Below are 20,950 nucleotides of genomic sequence, written 5' to 3'. Positions count from 1 at the left end.
AGAAGACAAAGAATTCATAACTCCTGAGGTCACTGGGATGGTTGTTGACCTCACTAGTATGTAGAAAGATGTGTCATAGAATGGAACCAGGACCCCATGAAGGTTTTCTTCCACTTTCTTTGGCTCTATTCCCTGCCTCTGGTCCTGTGGTCTGGAAAAAAGAATCAATCCAGTGCTGGGCAACCCAGAAATGATGGAACTCCTTCTATTTTGCCCCTTTCTGTAGCCTAGGGCTTGGTGTGTGGGGCTGTGCATGGCAGAGATGCAGGCTGGACAGGCAAAGCTCGTGGTCCAGCTGGCCAGCTTTTCTGTGGCTGGGCTTGTCGACTCTTCCCCTTCTTGGGGTAGAGGTCAGGTCACTCCCATCGGGGCTCCTTAGTGCTGCCCCTAGCTGTCCCCTGCAGGGGCTGACACTTGCCCTGGGCAACAGGGAGTGGAGGAGGCCGTCATAGCAAAGGCTGGAGGAATCTGTGGGCTGCTAGGTCAGAGCTTCTCAGATATGCTGAGCTCTGGCTGGGGACAGAGGCTGATGGGGGAGGGGTGTCCCCTCAGCTGGAGGAGACTGTGGGATGGCTACAGTCCGGGAGAACTCAGGACTGCAGTTCCTAGGAGGGGGCTGAGAGAATGGGGAGAAAGAGTAGTTTTCTGGGCCAAACTTAGGGCGGACATGCTTGAAGGAATTCTTTGTGAGGGTAGATTAAAGGCCAGGGTGGCTAAAATAGTCCGTAGCAGGGGCCTCTCTCTGCAGAAGGGCAGTCAACATTTTGTGTCCCTCTTTTTTTTTTTTTTTTTTTTTTTTTTTTTTTTTTTTGAGGTGAGATCTTCTTTTGCAACCATGACTGTTCTTGAACTCAGGTTACTCCTGCCTCAGCTACTCAAGTACTGAGATTACAAGCATGCAAAAAAGAAAAAAAAATACTGTTTGTATGTGAAAGAGAGAAAAAGAGAGAGAGTGAGAGGGAAAGAAAAGAGAGAACAGGACCGCTTTGGGGAGGTTGATTCTGTTTCCACAATGGAATCTGATAATTTACCTCAGGTCCTTAGGTTTCTGTAGCAAGTTCTCTTACACCCTGAACTACCTCACTGACACACACCCAGCAATAATTTTAACCTCTTTCTTCTCGGTTTTCCTATCTGAAAACGAGGACGTGGGTGATGGCCATCATGAGGGTTACCTGGCACAGGCTCACTGCTTAGCCTCTAAGTTCAGAGGTCAGAGGTTACAGGTGGGTCGTTTTAGGTTAGCAATTATTATAATAAAATCAGTAACCACCTCCTCTTGGGGAAGGGGAGGCTCCAGTCATTACTGCCTTGAGCTGCTGGTAACCCTCCCCACAGCCCGGGGGGCCCGGAATACTATCTCCACACTGGAGGATGCCCAGAGATGCCCAGCTCTTGAGATGCTGGGCTGGGACTAGAGCCTGGGTCTGTGACTCTGGTAACCATGACACCAGTTAGGCTGGCAGCCATCACGGTACCCTTGATGCTGGTGGCAGCACTTGCTCAGCGTTTGCCCTGAGTCCTATGCTCAGTCTGTGTGTTCACTCAGTCCACGTCAGCACCTGCGGACAGGCAGACTGATGTGTCTGTTTCAGAGAGCAGGAAGCAAGGGCTCAGAGCAAACTAAGCAAAGTTTTCTGGCTCCAGAATCTATAGTCGTGGCATCGCGCTGCCTCTGTGTACTGCTACACACACACACACACACACACACACACACACACACACACACCCTGACTGACTCATCCAGCCCAGCTCTGTGACTCTCCCAGTTCACGCAGAGGGCTTGCAGCAGCCCAGGGAGACAGTGTGCTCATTCCCTTGGGCACAGTCCTCTCTGACCCCTCTCCCTCTGAGGCTTCAGAGAAGTAGGTGTCTGCCAGTGGGTACCAGGGCACCCTGCCAGCGTTCACGAGCTCTCATGGCCTCTGCATCCACAGCATCCACGGCACTTGATCACTTCCTCTAGGTTAGTGTGAAGAAGTGGAAGGGGTGAGGACAAGGGTACCCCACCCCAAAGAGCACCCAGGGAGACTACCCTCCCTCTCCTGCCCCTCCCCCTTTGCCTGAGAAGGCTATTTCTGTCCCGAGCAGAAGCTGTGCGCAAACCCTGCTGACCCAGAGAGCAGCTAATTCCCATCTCAAATGTGTTTCTGGCAACTGGATGTCCCCTCCCCAAAGGGAGAAGAAAGACCAGTAAATGTGGGTAGGGGCAATGGCAGGAAGCTATGGGGTATGGATAGTGACCCCCAGCACATTCCTCTGAAGGGGATTTTAATATAGTTTTTAAAGATACCGTATTAGCCTGGCAGTTAAGGCAAGGATGTTAAGGTAGTTAAGACCTTGGAGGACACTGGTAGCGCCAGGCAGTGCGACACGTTAAGAGAGTCAAGGACAGTAGATTCTCACACATAAGCTCCCTTATTCCCTCATGCCCAGGAGAGTAAGACCTTGGCTATGCCCTTGGCAGGCAGAAGCTATGACCTCCTACCCAGACAGCTTCATCGTCATCTTGCCGCTCAAAGATGAGTGGGCTGGCGGGAGGAAGGACCGCCATATTGCAAGCCTCCCGGGATACCGGCCATCTTGTAGTATGAAGGAATGGTGCCCTCTGAGGTTGTATAATGACACTAGAAACCCGAGATCTAATCCTGGCTATGCTGTCTGTCTTAGGACGAATCATTGCGCCTCTCTGGGACTCAGTTTTCTTATTTACAAAATGCTGACCCAGCCTCGGAGTTGATCCTTTAATCCCTATGCCTTGCACAATTATCTATTGCTACAAGTGTGATAGCAGCCAGTTTGGGTACCTATTAAATATTCTATCTGTATTTTTTTTCTTTTTAGCAATCACAATGTGCTAGAATTACCTTCATTTTACAGATAAGGAAACTGAGGCAGCGGATAGCCTAATATACTGATGTGTAGAGTGGGGTAGCTTGGTGCCAAAACTTATCCCCTAGTTCTATTGCCACCTATACCCATGGTATGGGATTTGCTTATACTAGGCTGTGGGCTCCCTGAGGTCACCTGGCAGGTATGTAGTCATTGTCCCCTGGAAAATAAAATGGAGGAAATGGATGGGTTGACCAGCAGCCTTTTAAGACCCAGTCAGCATTAGGATGGTGGTGGCACATGCCTTTAGTCCCAGTGGTCCGAAGGCAAAGGCAGGCAGATCTCTGGGTTCAAGGCCAGCCTGGGCTACAGAGTGAGTTCCAGGACAGCCAGGGATATACAGAAAAACCCTGCCTGGTAAAGCAAACAAAACAATAACAAAAAAAGTGATTCCTAGAAGTCTCAGAAGCTTAGACTTGGCCTTTGTTCTTTATTTCCCAACAGTAAAAGCAGTAAGATCCTTGTCACCCAGTGTACCTCCCTTGTCACCCAGTGTACCCTCCCTTGTCACCCAGCGTACCCTCCTTGTCACCCAGCATACCCTCCTTTTCACCCAGTGTACCCCCTTGTCACCCAGCGTATCCCCTTGTCACCCAGTGTACCCCCTTGTCACCCAGCGTACTCCCCCTTGTCACCCAGTGTACCTCCCCAAACCCTGTCTGTACGGTGCACCTCCCCAACCCTGTCACTGCCTTGGGCAGCAGGGTCTCACGACAGAGGCGAGCCTCAGTTTCCACATCTGTAAGATGGAACTGACATTAGTAGCCCTCCCACTGCCAATCATGAGCACCCCACCTGATAAAATCCTTTATATTTATTTATGTGTTTATTTTTGAGACAATGTCTCTCTACACAGTCCAGGCTGTCCTGGGACACACTATGTAGACCAGGCTGGCCTCAAACTCACAGAGATCTGCTGCCTCTGCCTCCTGAGGGCTGGGATTAAAGGTGTGCACCGCCGCACCCCAGCTTGACTTCATTTAATATTGTGTGAGCCAGGTGTGGACAAACATGCCCGTTGTTGGGCTACTCTGGAGACTGAGGGAGGAAGACTACGTGGGTTTAGTACCACCACACCTGGCAGACGGCATCTTTTTAAGGGCCCAACACGAGGCAGTTCTGCTGTACAGTTCTGAGGACCCCATGTGGGATGAAGGTGGTGTCCCCCAGACCCTGGCTGGCCTGAGACCCTCTGCCCCTTGGCTTTCAGGTTCTGAATCTGTTCCTGGCTCTCCTGCTGAGCTCCTTCAGCGCCGACAGCCTGGCAGCGTCCGACGAAGACGGTGAGATGAACAACCTGCAGATTGCCATCGGACGCATTAAGTGGGGCATCGGCTTTGCCAAAGCCTTCCTCCTGGGGCTGCTGCACGGCAAGATCCTGAGCCCCAAGGACATAATGCTCACCCTCGGTGAGCCCGGGGGTGCTGGGGAGACGGGGGAGAGCGCTCCTGAGGATGAGAAGAAGGAACCACCCCCAGAAGATGAGAACAAGGAACTGAAGGACAATCATATCCTGAACCACGTGGGCCTGAGCGATGGCCCCCGCTCCAGCATCGAGCTGGACCACCTCAACTTTATCAACAACCCCTACCTCACCATCCAGGTGCCCATTGCTTCCGAGGAGTCCGACCTGGAGATGCCCACCGAGGAGGAGACTGACACGTTCTCGGAGCCTGAAGACATTAAGGTGAGGCCATCGAGGGTCTGGCTGCGGGGGTCGGCAGCCAATAAGACCCAGCTTAAAATTTTTACTTAACTTTAAACAAGTCATAAAACCTTTCTGACCCTTAGTTTCTCCGTCGGTGAAAGGTTCTTGGCTCACACCTAGTGAGCAATCTGTGACTCTTAGTTTAGACATCAGGATTGCAACAATGGGCCAAGCCAAAGCTCCTCCTGGGCCCTTCCTGCCACAGGGTGGCATTCTTGGACAGATGCTATCTGTGGCACTTCAGCTCCACCACTGGGGACCCAAGAGCTCTCTCTCCTCCTCTCCTCTCCTCTCCTCTCCTCTCCTCTCCTCTCCTCTCCTCTCCTCTCCTCTCCTCTCCTCTCCTCTTCTCTCTCTCTCTCTCAGTTTTTTTTACCCTGGAACTTATTCTGTGGACCAGGCTAGCCTCAGACTCACAGAGATCCACCCCTGTCTCCTGAGTGCTGGAATTAAAGCATGCACCACCATGCCTGGCTCCAGCAGGTCTCTCTTAAACAGGCCCCCTGGGCTCAAAGGCCCTGCCAAGTCTCTGCCCCAAGTAGGTTCAGATCTGATCTATAGCCCCAAGGACCCCTGCTGGCTGAAACTGGCACAGTCCCTTATGTTTCCATAGAATTCCTCCGGGGCTGTTCCAGTGTTCCTAGGGTAGGGCAGGGTACCAGGTCCAGGACAGGCATCTAAGGACTGGAGCAAGAGATCCCAGTGGGAGTCTGGAGGCAAAAACAAGGCAGAGCCTGATCCACTCAGCCCTGCTGGCCTAAGATAGCTCGCTCCTCCTGGCTCTCCCTTTGGGGGCTTAGGGGGTTACTGAGACACAGGTGCGGGTCACCCTCAGAGTCTGGGGGACCCTGTCAGAGCCTATTACCCTTCCTGCAGTCCTAGTAGGAAAAGGATGAACCACCTGATGGAAGGGACACTACCCACCCACCCTTCAACCCTGGGCCTGGCAGGGGCATCTATAATGAACTTTACTCTAAAGCCTCTTGATTCCTTATCCCAACCCCCAGCACACGCCAGTATGTGGCATGTTGACTTACTGGGGGCTTGAATGCCTGCTGTGCTATAAATACCCCAGGAAACATGGCACCAACCTCAACCTCGATATGAGGAACTCGGTGGGGGAAGGGCAGGCTAGAGAGGGGCACCTCTGTGACTCTGGGAAAGCAAGAGGTCTGAGGAGCGAGCAGAGCTTCAAGGGTCATAATGGAAGCTGACATGCAAGGATGAGGCCAGCAGTTCCGTGAATGCCCTGATTGACCAAATGCTCTAAGCCTCAGTTTTCCTTTCTGTCAACTGCCAACAAGACCTGCCCACCCTTGATTTTCTGGCTAGTGCACTGGATACGGAGCTACAACACACACACACACACACACACACACACACACGGAAGGGGGCTGCCCAATTCATCTTTCTCTTTAGAGATTTCACCATAAAGAGTCTCCGTGAAGCATGGAGCCAGTCGAGAATCTGGCCTGGCTGCACCAGGAGGCTGAAGGAGGACTAGCGAGGCCAGAGAGAGCTCCAACCCCCACCCCCTGCCCCCACAGTGATCAGATTCCCCTGGCGCCACACTGGAGTCTTGGCAGGGGAGAATTTTCCATCCCTTCTGGATCTCTCAGCCAAACAGACCCTGGGGGTGGAAAGGCTTGGACTCCGGGGGCGCTGTGTGCCTGCTCTCGGCAGCTGTGGCAGCCCAGATCTATCTTGGCTCTAGTTCTTACCCTTGGCCCTTTAAAAGCACCTCCAGGCCTCTCTTCTGCTGACCCCCTTCATATATCCACATACCTCCTAGGACCTCACTGGGCTGGGCCCCCATCTAGCAAGCTTAGCCTATCCCCTGTCCTCATGAAGGGGCCATGAGGACAGAACTGAGGACATCCTTGTCACTAGGGTGCTTTTGCAGTGTTAGATTCGCAAGGGCTGAGTGAATGGATGGATGGATGGATGGATGGATGGATGGATGGATGGATGGATGGATGGATGAAATCTGCTCCACTCTCCTCTCCTTTCCCTCTGGTCTCCCATACTACCCCACCTATTGGGAGAATAAGGGGATCTCTTGGGACCCAGGAATCATGTGCCCTGTGGTCCCACAGAAGCCACCACAGCCACTCTACGATGGGAACTCCTCCGTCTGCAGCACGGCTGACTACAAGCCCCCTGAAGAGGACCGTGAGGAACAGGCTGAGGAGAACCCTGAAGGGGAGCTGCCTGAGGAATGCTTCACCGAAGGTGAGGGCCATCGACAGACTCACCCCACACCCAGGCCAGAGGAGGGCAACAGTCCTGTTCAGCTTGCCTCACCTGGGAGCCAACACCCGAGCCCGAGAAGCGTTTCTACCAGGGCACCTAGGCTGGACGACATGGGGGAAGCGCAGGGCAGCTGGCACCCTGAGCTTGCTTGTGAAGCATCTTCCCTCCCTGTGTCCATCTTAGCAGCAGTGGACACATGGATGGCATGGGCTCCAGGTGGAGCCTGTTGTGGGGAGGGGTGGGGCCCTTGTCTGGGACAGAGGATGGGAAGGTACCTTCTAAAACACCCCATGGCCCGTGACATGTACCACTCTGCTTCCCAGCCTGCGTGCAACGCTGCCCCTGCCTCTATGTGGACATCTCCCAGGGCCGTGGGAAAATGTGGTGGACGCTGCGCCGGGCCTGCTTCAAGATTGTCGAGCACAACTGGTTCGAGACCTTCATTGTCTTCATGATCTTGCTCAGCAGTGGAGCCCTGGTAGGTACCCTCCCCTGGGGGATAGTGTTGGAGCAGAAGCAGGTGCCTTGCTCCCCGAGGATGGATGCGTGCAAACAGGACACTTCCAAACCTGGGGACTCTAAAGGGGGACTTACCTATATTTCTGGGAGATGTTCTAGAAGGCATTCTCTCTCTCTCTCTCTCTCTCTCTCTCTCTCTCTCTCTCTCTCTCTCTCCTCTCTCTGGTGTGTATGTATGCATGTTTGTATGTGTGTTTGTGTGCACGCATGTCGAGGCGGGAGGTAGATGCTAGGTATCTTTCTCAGCTTTCTCCACTGTTTGCGTTGCAGCAGGGTCTCCCACTGAACTCAGACCTCACTGTTTGGGCTAGGGTAGCTAGGCATCTTGCTGCGGGGGTCTCCTGTCTCCATCTCCTGAGAACTGGGATTACAAGCAGGCTGCCACTTCCATCTAGCTTTGATAGATTCTGGGAATCTGAATTCCAGCCCTTATGCCTACAAGACAACAGAGCCATCTCCCCAGCCCAGCATTAGTTTCTAAAGTAGAATATAGGGTCCTTTGTTTTGTAGACTATCCTCTCAGCCATTGGGGAGGTAGGTGGGCCCTGGGAATTTGGAGTTAAAGGTATACAGAGCTGATTTATCACTGTGGACCCCCAACAGATGGCTGAGAAATAAAATTCCTTCCCTATCGGGAAGCTTGCCCCTCCCGGTGACAGGCTAGGGGCTGGAAGATTCCCAGAGGTATCCCAATCTTCCTCCCAATCTACCTACCCCTGGGAGCCAGTAGCAGCAGGCAGGATGTGAGATTAGAGCTTGCTGCCCCCGGCTTCTGAGCCCTGGCCATTGTGGGTTACGCTGGTATCCCCAGGCCTTCGAAGACATATACATTGAGCAGCGGCGAGTGATCCGGACTATCCTGGAATATGCTGACAAGGTCTTCACCTACATCTTCATCCTGGAGATGCTGCTCAAGTGGGTGGCCTACGGCTTCAAGGTGTATTTCACCAACGCCTGGTGTTGGCTCGATTTCCTCATCGTGGATGTGAGTTGCCCGGGTCTGGTCATAGTGCTACATACAAAGGCCTTTAGGGAGCCCAGGCTCTGGGAGGTAGGACCTCTCCAAATTCACAGAGAGTCAGGCCCCCAGGTCAGCACCGCTTCCTATAGACTGGACTCTTGCTTCTACAACCCAGGCGTGGGGCCTTATGGTCTCTGCCAGTGTAGAGGCAGGATGTTCATATGTTCTTTGATAGGCACACCGGACCGTAGGGAACGGGTACTATCTTTCCCATTTCCTGTCATAGGTGGCATCATTAAGGGGGGCCCAGGCTCTAGGGGTGCAAGAGGCCACAAGGCTACCCTTTCCGTGAGGCAGGATTATCGACCAGGGAAAGGATCTAAAGCAGACAAACAGAAATTGGGGTTCCCCTCTCCCAGGGTGGAGGAAAGCCAGGGCACCTGCACCTTCTGAACACACACTTTCTACAGGTCTCCATCATCAGCCTGGTGGCCAACTGGCTGGGCTACTCTGAGCTGGGGCCCATCAAATCCCTGCGCACACTGCGGGCCTTGCGTCCCCTGAGGGCGCTCTCTCGATTTGAGGGCATGAGGGTGAGTATGGGGAACGCTGAGGAGGGCTCAGGGCGTGGGAGAAGCCACCCATGGGGCAAGGTTACAAGGTACATGGCAATACGTCAGTCACCCAGGGTCAGGCAAAAGGCTCAAATGTTGATGGCTGGAGTGTAGGGCTGTCACCCATCTCCAAGGAAACCCCATTCTCACCCCCCCCCCCCGAGTGCTAGAAGACAGTTAACTTATCCCTGCCACCACTAGAGGGCAGCAGAGGCTGCCACTGTGGCCTGGAAGGCTTGAGGCAAGAGGAAGGAAGGTAGGCCTGTGGGTTTACGGGTCTTTCCACCTCAGACTGGGGGCCCCAGGGTCCTGTAACAGGAACACGTGAGTGAGTCCTTTTGCTTCAGCCCTGAGCCTGTCCCCTCCTGAGCATGGAGCCATGCCTTTGGCTTCAGAGACGATCCCCAAAGGCCTGTGAGAGCGGAAGTGACAGGTGAACACAGAGTCTGGGCAAGATCAGATGGACTTCCGTCAGAGACGAGAGATCTGCTGGGAATAAGACTCATTCCAGAGAAGCAGCAAGCTTAGCCTAAGCGCTCTGACCTCAGATGCTGGCCCAAGGCTGTGCCCCCAATCGTGGTGCTGGGGACCTCTGTCCACTGAAGAAATAACTCGCCCATGGCCGACTGAGTGGTTGAAGAAACAGAGCATCCCCAACTCCTGCCACCAGCTCTGTCTAGAGACCATGAGATAACTCGTATTAAAGGGGAACTGATCAGGCTAGGGTGTGGCTGGTTGGCAGAGTGGTGACCCAGCATGCACACAGCCCTGGGGACAATCCCCTGAATCTCATACATTAGGTGTGGTGAACCACTCTCCTAATCCCAGCACTCAGGAGGTGGCAGTAAGAACAGCAGCTCAAGGGCCTCCTCGGCTGCACAGCAAGTTCAAGTCCAGCCTAGGGTACAGGAGACCCCATCTCAAGAGCAATTAAAAAGAGGTTGGGGGTGGCAACAAGAGGAACGGTTCTCAGATTGAGCCAAGACTGATTGAGCCAAGTTTGATAAGTCTGTATGGCCAAGACTGGTAAGGGACAGGGAGCTGACCCTGATTCCATTGCTCTGCAGGCCCTGGTGGCTTCTTTTTTTTTATGCCCTTTCTGTGTCTTTCACTGATGCAGTGAGCCAAGCCAGGTCATGTGGGGTGAATTTCCTATGGGGGCTAAGAAGGCAGTGTTTGTCTCCTGCTTTGTGACCCGTGACCTGGCAGCTTCCAGAGAAGCCTGGCACCTTCACTCTGCCTTGATGGCTTCTGCCAAGCGGAGAGTCCCTCTAGAGGAGCAGGTCTCTAACTCCTCCCCCAACCCTTTACCCCTATACCCAAAACCCCCAGCAGACTCCTCTCCCACTAGGACTGGCTAAGATGCTCTGCCTGGTCTCCTGACTGGGAGGGGCTCTAGCAATGACCCCCACCACCACCCTGGTCCCTAGGTGGTGGTGAACGCCCTCCTGGGAGCCATCCCCTCCATCATGAACGTCCTCCTCGTCTGCCTCATCTTCTGGCTTATCTTCAGCATCATGGGGGTCAACTTGTTCGCTGGCAAGTTCTACTACTGCGTCAACACCACCACCTCTGAGAGGTTCGATATCTCTGTGGTCAACAATAAGTCCGAGTGTGAAAGCCTCATGCACACGGGCCAGGTCCGATGGATGAACGTTAAGGTCAACTATGACAACGTGGGCCTGGGCTATCTGTCCCTCCTTCAGGTGGTGAGTGGCACCTATGGAGCCTTCTCAGAACTGGGTAGATGGGCTTAGCTGTCCCTCATCATATCAGAACCCACTACTGTTCCTAGTTAGAGGCGGCCAGCCCCTTTAGCAATGCCTTGGGACCCCGAGGTCGTGTTTATCCCTCTCTAGTCTGTTTGATGCTGCCCACTGGGGTCCTGGCAGGTAGTCTTTAGAGAGGGCTTGGTTAGGGAAGGGAGGGAGGTGTGAATGGTGGTGTTTAGGAGAGCCCCTCCCCTCATGACCTGTCATGATCTCTCAGGCCACTTTCAAGGGTTGGATGGATATCATGTATGCGGCTGTGGACTCCCGGGAGGTGAGTTGGGTCCCTGGGTTGATGAAGAGTGCTGACAGTGGTCCATTCCGCCATCCCCGCTCTCACCCCACCACCTCCATTGACCACGCTAGCTCGTTGGTAGCCCAGGAGCCTGGGGAGGAGGGCTGTACTTTGGGGGACAAAGAGAAACTGCACGCGTGTCCCTCGCCCCGCAGAAGGAGGAGCAGCCAGACTATGAGGTGAACATCTACATGTACCTTTACTTCGTCATCTTCATCATCTTTGGCTCCTTCTTCACGCTCAACCTCTTCATCGGGGTCATCATTGACAACTTCAACCAACAGAAGAAGAAGATAAGTATCTGGCCCTCTCCAGAGGGACCCCGCCCCACCGCATCCTCTTATTCTTTCCTGAGCAGCCCTGAGCAGTCACCAACCTGAATGCCCAGGGCAGCAAGCATGGATCTAAATCCCACTAGGGGACTGAGCCATGGCTTGGCCCCTTGAGCTTCGTTTTCCTAATATATAAAATGGGGTGGATGTAGAGCCAGACATGGTGACGCACACCTGGAATGTCAGTACTAAGTGATCTGAGGCAGTAAGTTCGCGAGTTGTAGGCTAGCCTGGGCTACGTAGTGTATTTGAGGCGATCCTGTGCTATAGAGACCCTGTCTCAACAACAGTAAATAAGATTAAGTAGATGCAAGCTAAGGGCTCATTGCTGAGGCATTGGTGGAACTTAGCTTGAAGCTGGGAAACTGGCCTGAAACCCTCCCGTTCCCTCTGTCTCTTGCTCATCCACCCTTCTCTAGGTCCAGTTTCCCCCTTCCCCACCCCTCCACCTCTGCCACCCCCAGAGCTTCTGCCTTCTCACCAGACACCTCTTAAGGGGTACAGTCCACCTTCAAGGTAGTGCCTGAGGTAGGGGGTCCTGGGAGCAGGGAAAGGGACCCTCCCAGTCTTACTGTCTCTGTGCTACTATACTTTGGAGGGAAAGACATCTTCATGACAGAGGAGCAGAAGAAGTACTACAACGCCATGAAGAAGCTGGGCTCCAAGAAGCCCCAGAAGCCCATCCCCCGCCCTCAGGTACCAGGCTCTGGGCCTCTCCTCACAACGCCACAAAGGCTCTGCTCGCCAACACAGTGGATGTCTCTAGGCTCCTGTTATTAGATTACCCTTCACCTAGCGCCCTACAGCTTCCCAGTGTCCACCCACTTTCTCCAGTGAGGCCTCCGGCCTGGGAGACAGGGGCCCCAGGAAGGAGCAGGAGGTGGATGTCCACAGCCCAGCACGCAATGACTGGAGAAGTAGAGATGACTGAGGAAGGGTCCCAAGGTGGGGGTTGATGAGCACAGACACCCCCCCACACACAGAGAATGATGTGTCCCCAGGCCCTTCCCTCCTGCGGTACACATCACTACTACACTCTACACCTGCTCCCTGCCCCTCCTCCTCCCAGGCCACTGCTGTGTCACCCTGTGTCACCCTACACCTCCCACTCATTCCCACCCTGCCTGGGTCTTGACCGCACCCCTCAGCCCCCTGTCACCTGTGCCTGTGCTTCCCCACTGCAGAACAAGATCCAGGGCATGGTGTATGACTTCGTGACAAAGCAGGTGTTTGACATCTCCATCATGATCCTCATCTGCCTCAACATGGTTACCATGATGGTGGAGACGGACGACCAGAGCCAGCTCAAGGTGGACATCCTGTACAACATCAACATGGTCTTCATCATCATCTTCACAGGGGAGTGTGTGCTCAAGATGTTCGCCCTGCGCCACTACTACTTCACCATTGGCTGGAACATCTTCGACTTCGTGGTTGTCATCTTGTCCATCGTGGGTGAGCTGGCAGGACCACACCTCACGCACACAGACCTCCTAGGGCCCTGGAATACGCACACATCTGTACAAGCACACACGTGTGTCTGTCATTCTTTCACCTTTAGTGCACACAGGAGTCCCTTGCTCAGAGGCCACCCATCATCTGCCCACACATGAGATCACCTGAGGAACACGGGTCTGTCTGCAGACGTGTACTTGGATGGTCACGCACTGAATGAAAAACACAAGAGAGGGCTGACGTGGTAACTCGCCCGTCAGGCGCTTGCTGCAAAGGCACGAGGATCTGGGTTCGATCCCCAGTATCTATGTAAAGAAGCCAGGCGTGGTGGCACATGTTTGTGATCTCAGCCCTGAGGTAGTGGAGACAGTTGGGACCCTGTTGGTCACTGGACAGCCAGCCTAGCCTAATCACTGGGCCTCGGGGCCAGTGAAGACCCTCTTTCAACAAGCAAGGTAGATGGCATCTGAGAAGAAATGAGGCAGGCAGTTTTCTTCTGGCCTTGTGTGCATGCACACGCACATACGCACATTCACACACATGCATATGTACAAATAAGTATGTGTGTGCATGTAAACACACACACAAGTAAGAAAAGGGCTCCATTTAATCCCAGCACTCGGGAGGCAGAGGCAGGCGGATCTCTGTGAGTTCGAGACCAGCCTGGTCTACAAGAGTTAGTTCCAGGACAGGCTCCAAAGCCACAGAGAAATCCTGTCTCGAAAAACAAAACAAAAAAAAAAAAAAAAAAAAAGAAAAGAAAAAAAAAGAAAAGAAAAGGGCTTGATCTTTATACACTGAGAGAAGGGCAGGGATGTCTACAACCATGAGAGTGAGGAGCTACTGTTTACGGAGTGTTTACTGTGTGCCAGGCATCGGCTATGCGCTAACAGCTATGGCCTCACTCTTCCACGGCAGTGCCATCTCACTCCTTCCTAACAGATGAGAACAGCCACACAGCTCTTCTCTTCTTCCTTCTCTCTCACCTGCCGAATCGGCGAGCAGATTTACGGACGGGCTCCCATCAATTTTAATATACCCCACCTGCAACTGTCAGGACAAAGTAATCCCCTGGGCCCCCAAGAGCTCTAGGAGAGGCCCTATTCACTCAGAGGGTTCCACACACTAGGCCAGGGCCCCCCAGCCCTCCAGGCCCCCAGGGCCCTGACCCAGCCTCTGTTTCTTTCTGTAGGCCTCGCGCTTTCTGACTTGATACAGAAATATTTCGTGTCGCCCACGTTGTTCCGTGTGATCCGCTTGGCACGGATCGGGCGTGTCTTGCGTCTGATCCGTGGGGCCAAGGGCATCCGGACGCTGTTGTTTGCCCTCATGATGTCACTTCCTGCCCTCTTCAACATCGGCCTCCTTCTCTTTCTGGTTATGTTCATCTACTCCATCTTCGGCATGTCCAACTTCGCCTATGTCAAGAAAGAATCGGGCATCGACGACATGTTTAACTTTGAGACCTTTGGCAACAGTATCATCTGTCTCTTCGAGATCACCACGTCAGCTGGCTGGGATGGGCTACTGAACCCCATCCTCAACAGTGGGCCTCCAGATTGTGACCCGACGCTGGAGAACCCAGGCACCAACATCAAGGGTGACTGTGGCAACCCATCCATCGGCATCTGCTTCTTCTGCAGCTACATCATTATCTCCTTCCTCATCGTGGTCAACATGTACATTGCCATCATCCTAGAGAATTTCAACGTGGCCACTGAGGAGAGCAGCGAGCCCCTCAGTGAGGACGACTTTGAGATGTTCTATGAGACCTGGGAAAAGTTCGACCCTGACGCCACTCAGTTCATCGACTACAACCGCCTCTCCGACTTTGTGGACACCCTGCAGGAGCCGCTGAGAATCGCCAAGCCCAACAAGATCAAGCTGATCACGTTAGACTTGCCCATGGTGCCGGGGGACAAGATCCACTGCCTGGACATCCTCTTTGCCCTGACCAAAGAGGTACTGGGTGACTCTGGGGAGATGGATGCCCTCAAACAGACCATGGAGGAAAAGTTCATGGCAGCCAACCCCTCCAAGGTCTCCTACGAGCCCATCACCACCACCCTCAAGAGGAAGCAGGAGGAGGTGTGTGCCATCAAAATCCAGAGGGCCTACCGCCGCCACTTGCTGCAGCGCTCTGTGAAGCAGGCCTCCTACATGTACCGCCACAGCCAGGATGGCAATGGAGTCGGGGCCCCCGAGAAGGAGGGATTGCTTGCCAACACCATGAACAAGATGTACGGCCCTGAGAGTGAGAACAGTGGTGTGCAGGGTCAGGGAGAGGAGGAGAAAGGTTCTACAGGGGATGCTGGACCCACCATGGAGCTCACACCCACCAGCTCCTCGGACACCACTCAGACTCCTCCTCCATCAGCACCACCACCATCAGCACCACCACCGCAATCAGCACCACAGGGGCAGACTGTGCGGCCAGGGGTCAAAGAGTCTCTCGTCTAGAGAGCAGCATCAAGGTGGCTGAGCACTGGCACGGACCTGAAGCTCCCACGAGAGCTGCGTGCAGAGCTGGGAATGGGGCTTTAGGTGGGGCTGTTCAGAGCTTGCTGCCTGGGCTGAGGGAAATGGGAACTGTGCTCAGGGTGCAGGTGGGGCTGGAGCCCCGGCCTCCTGATTTTATCTTTGCATTGCCCTGACAGACATTCTCTTGGTCAGAACACCAGAACGCTGTTTCCTACTTGGGGAAAAGCCAGCATATCATGGAGGGGTTGGCTGCCTTGCTGGCACTACTCTTAAGGGCCCAAGTGCCCCAGCTCTAGCCAGGACAAAGACAAGTCTTAACCTCAAAAACCTATAGCTGACCCCAGGGCTTAGCCAGTGCTCCCATCCCATGACTCAGACACAGCTTCCCCAGCCAGCTCAGGAATGCCCTGTAAAAGGGAAGTAGCTCGGGTACACACATTGCTGCACAGAACCAATTGGCCGCTGGATCCGGATGTATCAGGCTGGAAACTTGACTTCTTGAAACCTCTCACCCAGTCATATCCAGGCCGGTGGATAGCTCCCCTGGCTGGCCCCTGGGGGAAGAACCAAGGAAGGATTCCCCTCGGGAATTCCCTTTCTCTAGGATGCATGGATGGGTCGTACAGGCTGGGTCCTGCCAGCTGCGTTCGTGCACTTGGGCCTGAGCTCCCAGGTCTGGCTGTGATCAGGTTTGGTACTCTCTAAGACAAACCTGCCTATTCCTTCTTTTCCTTTCTTTGTGCCTTCCTTTGACCCCCAGGGCTCCTTGGCACCCTGTCAAGCCTGAGAGAGCTCCTTCTTCTCCTCTCATCTCTGCCCATCTCCTCCCTGCTCCTTGTTCTTCCCTGTTTCCTCAAAGTGACCCTGAGAATGTTAGGACTGAGCTCACAGGAGAGGTGCTGATGTTGGGGCTAGGGCAGGCAGTCAAGAAGGCTCACCAGGTTGGGCTTCAGTCTCCCTGCTTCCTGCTGCCTGGAATGGAAAGCTGTTCTTTCTTTCTTTCTTTCTTTCTTTCTTTCTTTCTTTCTTTCTTTCTTTCTTTCTTTCTTTTTCTTTCTTTCTTCCTTCCTTCCTTTCTTCCTTTCTTTCCTTCCTCCTCCCTTTTCTTCTTTTTTTTTTTCTTCTTATGACAGGGTTTGTCCTGCCCATCCTGGAACTCATTCTATAGACCATACTGACCTCAAACTCACTGAGATCTTCCTGCCTCTGCCCAAATGCTGGCATTAAAGGCGTGTGCCACCACCACCCCTTGGAAAGCCACTGTCTTTTGCTGTACTCACCAGAACCAGGCTCTGTCAGCTCTCAGAGAACAGAGACCAGGCTTGGAGGAGGAAGTGGGGGTTTTGCTCAGAGGTCTCTGGATTCGGTCACTTGTGTGTGTGCCTGTCCATCTGTGTGACTACACACTGGCTTGTGAGTCCGAGTTCATGTGTTCGTACACGGCTGTATGTATGTGAACCACGGTGTCTACAGATACACATGTATCTGTGAGTGTTTGTGTCTACGTGTGTCAGTATGACAGAGGGAGCGGATGCTGCTCATGTCTTCTCTACGGGTTTGTTCATCTCATTATCCCTAAATGTCGGAGAGCGTTTTGCCGAAAGGGAGTAAATAAGGATGAACGTACATTCTAAACTTTGCGCTTGGAATCCCCTCTTAGCCTAAATTCCTTTTCTTTTTCTTTTTGTTTCTCATAAACAGTTTGAGTAAAACTCAGGAAATGGCAAAGCCTGCCAAACAAGGCGTGTTGCACACGCCTGTGTTCACATATGTGCACACCTCGGGCCAGACTCCTTGCTTGCTCTGCTCGCTCAACCCTCACCTGGTCGTCCCTCTGGCTTCCTTTTCTGAGCTTCGCTTTTCCCCTTTCTCTGTTTCTTATCGTCATACCATGGTCTCATCCCCACTCAGCGTCCCTTCTGTAGAGGGAGCTGTCTCTTTAGAAGGCTCCCCCAGCGGGCGTCAGTAGTGCTCTGCCCAGCACCCCGCTACCATGCCTTCCCCATCTGGGCCCAGCCTGGTTTGACCCCCAAAGTCTCAGGAACCTGTTAGGTCTGGTGTTCTCCGCCAACTGCACGAATCACTGCAAAGGAAGAGCCACGAACTGAGTCTGCCGTTGCTGCGGGCGGACCTCTCTGCCGAGTGAGCCCTGCTACCACCCTGTCTAGGTGGGAGCCAGCCCAAAGCCAGGCTGTCAGATAAAGCTTCTTTGTACAGTTCTTATAATAAACCCTCTCCCCTCTGGCGCCTCTGGGACGTGGTCTCCTTCTGCACCTCCGTGCAGGCGAGTGCTGAGGGAAGCAAGAAGAAGGGTAAGCCAGCAACTGCACCAAGCCGGGATGATACCAGAGCCTCTGGGAGCCGGGACAGGAAGGGAAGCTCAGCCTTGTCCTCATGCTCCTTTTTTTCTAACAGGCAGCCCCCCAAATATGTGTTGGGGCCCTGCATCTCCAGAATCCCCTTTCACTTCCCCGTCCCCTCATCCAGACCTCAAGGCATTTGTAGGGTTCATGGTTGTCGCTCCTGCTCTGAGGGGCTGTCTTCTCAGGACTGCCCTTGTTCCCCACTAGAGCCCAGGCCACATGGACCATTTCCTGCAAAACAAGTTCAGTTCATGTGCCCATGGTGGGGTGTATTACACGGGAGTCCATTTTCTATAGCAACCTCTGACTTTAAGTACGAGCTTCCCCCAAGCTTGGCTTCACCCAGTCCGCAAGGTTTCTGTGTCTTTTTCCTGTACCTTTTGCCCTGGGGAAGAGGTCTCACTTATTTCTCCAGAGTTTATTCAGGTCTCCCCAGCCCCGAGGATACAAGGATTGCAGGGTCCCCCAGCCCTTCTTTTCCTGGATCTCTGGGAGAAGAAGAAAGAAAAAACGTCAAGCAGGGAGTGTAGATAGCAGGAGCTTATGTCTCAAGATTCTCCCTCCCCACTCCACTCTTGGTGGAGTGCTCACACACGCTCACCCACAGCCAAGGATGCAAGGCAGCTTCGGGTGGGCACTGCCACCTTATGGAGAACGGGCTACTAGGATTGCTTCTATTTCATACAGATGAGAAACCTTGGTCTCTCAGAGGTTAGGACTGGGTGCTGGCCTCTCAGAGGTTAGGACTGGGTGCTGGCCTCTCAGAGGTTAGATAGGACTGGGTGCTGTCTCCCTGGGTGCAGCTGGTAGATCAGGCTGGGAAGCTGCTTCATGGGTCATGATCCATCTTACCCAGAGCCTTTGTGGGCCAAGGGCGCCTGCAGAGACTGTCCCAGTCGCCCAGAAGCATTTTTTAAGTGCTCCTAGGTGAGGGACTTTGGCTAGCATGCCTAGTGAGGAACCTGACTTCTCCTTCACCAGCCCCTCCTCCCGGTAACTAAGAACTGCAGGCCCAGGATACTAAGGCAAGAATGGGAGAGGTTTGAGCTCTTCCTTTTCCAGCACAGTTCCTAACCTCTCCCATCCTGGAGTCCCTGACTTCTTCCCATATGCCCAAGCACCTTCTTCCTCTCCCGTCCTCCATGTCTTGTTTTGATGCTGTTTTCCTGGAAAGGGGAGGAGAGAGGTTGCCAGATGTTGGGATATGTAGCTAGGACAGCCCAGGACAGAGGCGGGGGTGGGGGGAGGTGGATTGCAAGGCCTCCTGTTCTGGGAAGGCATGGGCGTCACAAGCCCCGGACAAGGCTTAATGATGCGATCACTAGCAAGGGAACAACATGGCCCCACTGTGACAAATAGCCCTACAGCGGTGGGGGCCCCACTGCCTCCCTGCCTGGCATGAATGGGAATGAAGTCCAAAGGGCTCATCTACATCCCTCCCACGGGGGATGCTGATGTCAAACAACCCCTGCTAACCCCTTGCAGCCCCCCATACACCTGAGCCTTCAGAGTCACCTCCCAAGCAATCACTGCCCCTGCACAGCCCAGAAGACATATATGTGACCCCTGAACACTTTGCTATTAAACCTCCCAACTTTGAGGTTCACTGGCTCCAAAGCCAAACAAGGCTCCCATCACTAGAACCTCAAGGTCAAGTCTACTAAGAGGTGGGACCCTGGACTTTGACTCACTGCCAGGGGAGGGACCATGAGCCCCATGCTGACCTTAGGCGACATTCTTTTCCTAGTTGCCGTTTCTTCTGTGAGCTGAACATCCGACACCTTTTCAGAGAATTATTTTTTTTTCCATTGGGAACATCTGGAAAGAATCGAAAACGTGCGGGGCTGCCCAGAATGAATTGTTTCTCAGACAAAAATTTAACCCTCTTACCCCCAATTTCCATAACTCAGGACCCTGGCCTACTATACTCCGTCATTAGCTGACCCTCACCCTGTCAAGTGAGGTACAGGCTCAGAACTGAGGTAGGAGTGCCCAGACACCCCCGACCCCCGCTGCCACCTTCCAACCCTGCTGCGGGAAGAAAGGGGTAGCTATTCTCCAAACGTGAGCAATTGGGCCAGCCACACAGGCTGCTTGTGGGCTGTGGGGACAGCGAGACTGTAAAGCGGCTGCCAGAGATTTAGCATCCGTCTGTCCTGGCTGGGATCAGGAGACAAGACAGAAAAAGAAACCGCTAGGAGGAGACACAAGACACCAAGGGGGCGGGGCTGCTAAAGGTTGCACAGACCCTGAGGCCAGGACACAAAGCTAAGCTCAAACGAGCTCCTGACTGCTGTGGGCCCTGTGGTCATGCAAGCTGTCAGGACAGAACCAAAGAGCCTACGGAACCAAAGGGTTCTCCCGTCCCAGCCTCATCCCCCGTTCTGCACCCCCAGAGTTACATACAACCCTTCAGTGACCTCAGTATCCCACAAAATTCCCTGGAAAAGCTCCCTCCACCGTGACGGTTAAGTGGCGGGTTTCCCCTGAGTGGTTTCTGCTTAAGTCCAGCCCCTTTGGCAACCCACAGCATAGTCATATACAAGGAGAGGAGGGTACTGCCGAGGCCCTAGGCTGTACCCTTCCCTACCGGTTGGCAGACTTTTGCACAAGAACCTCTGTGGCTCCCTTCCCATGGTCAACTTTTGACGCGGCTTCTGGCACCCCAGGCTCTACTGTGGATCTCTCCAGAAGCCTGGCGTGAGTCTGTCCCCTGCACTGTCCTTCCTCAGCGTGCCTCGTCCTACAGGATAAAGGTTGTCCAGGGCAGAGGGCGCAAGGTCAGATTCATTAAAGCAGCAGTTCTCAACCTGTGGGTCCCAAGCATTGAAAAACATACTTCTCATACTTCTGATGCTACCTCTCGGTAGCAAAATTACTGTTATGTAATAGCAGCACAAATAAATATGTGAGAACCACTGATATAGAGGATTAATATAGAGGTGTTTAGTTAAATACACCAAGCTCTCCCCTTCCTGAGCAAGGCAACCACAGTAGAGGTAGCAGGCCCAGGAGATGACCGACACCCCCCCCCCCTCAGTGGGGTAGAGAGATAAAGAAACACAGGCTATCCCTAGAAGATTCAGGAGCACTCTTCCCCTCCCAGGGTTTCTACTGTTTCTCAGAACCCCAAGTTGTTGTGTTGTCCAGGCAGGGCCACCTTCAAGTCCCAGCAGGCCAGCTGATGGGGCCTCCCTCCCTTAGGGTCCCTAGAGGAATGGTACCTCCCCTGGGTCTCAATTTGCATGGCAGGAAGGGGCCTAACGGGGAAGAGGTGGAGAGTAGGCAGGCTGCAGCCCAGGCTGACA

General features: G+C 53.6%; 1 protein-coding gene across 1 annotated transcript in view; it reads left to right on the top strand.

Moving 5' to 3' along the window:
* Positions 1-16,256, top strand: part of Scn4a (sodium voltage-gated channel alpha subunit 4) — a 30,615-nt gene extending 14,359 nt beyond the window's left edge. The window contains exons 14-24 of the mRNA XM_050164276.1: positions 4,103-4,579; positions 6,697-6,832; positions 7,177-7,331; positions 8,184-8,357; positions 8,804-8,926; positions 10,378-10,656; positions 10,937-10,990; positions 11,167-11,304; positions 11,935-12,039; positions 12,528-12,798; positions 13,991-16,256. Coding sequence (XP_050020233.1) covers positions 4,103-4,579; positions 6,697-6,832; positions 7,177-7,331; positions 8,184-8,357; positions 8,804-8,926; positions 10,378-10,656; positions 10,937-10,990; positions 11,167-11,304; positions 11,935-12,039; positions 12,528-12,798; positions 13,991-15,258 — 3,180 coding nt within the window. The 3' untranslated portion in view covers positions 15,259-16,256. The remainder of the gene's footprint in view (positions 1-4,102; positions 4,580-6,696; positions 6,833-7,176; positions 7,332-8,183; positions 8,358-8,803; positions 8,927-10,377; positions 10,657-10,936; positions 10,991-11,166; positions 11,305-11,934; positions 12,040-12,527; positions 12,799-13,990) is intronic.
* The last annotated feature ends 4,694 nt before the right edge of the window (positions 16,257-20,950 follow it).

Source organism: Alexandromys fortis, unplaced genomic scaffold (genome assembly GCF_014885135.2).
Source record: "Alexandromys fortis isolate MF-2015 unplaced genomic scaffold, M_Fortis_MF-2015_v1.1 scaffold_156, whole genome shotgun sequence".
Classification (NCBI taxonomy): domain Eukaryota; kingdom Metazoa; phylum Chordata; class Mammalia; order Rodentia; family Cricetidae; genus Alexandromys; species Alexandromys fortis.
The sequence above is the reverse complement of the archived record's forward strand: the minus strand, read 5'-3'. Positions and strand labels throughout refer to the sequence as shown.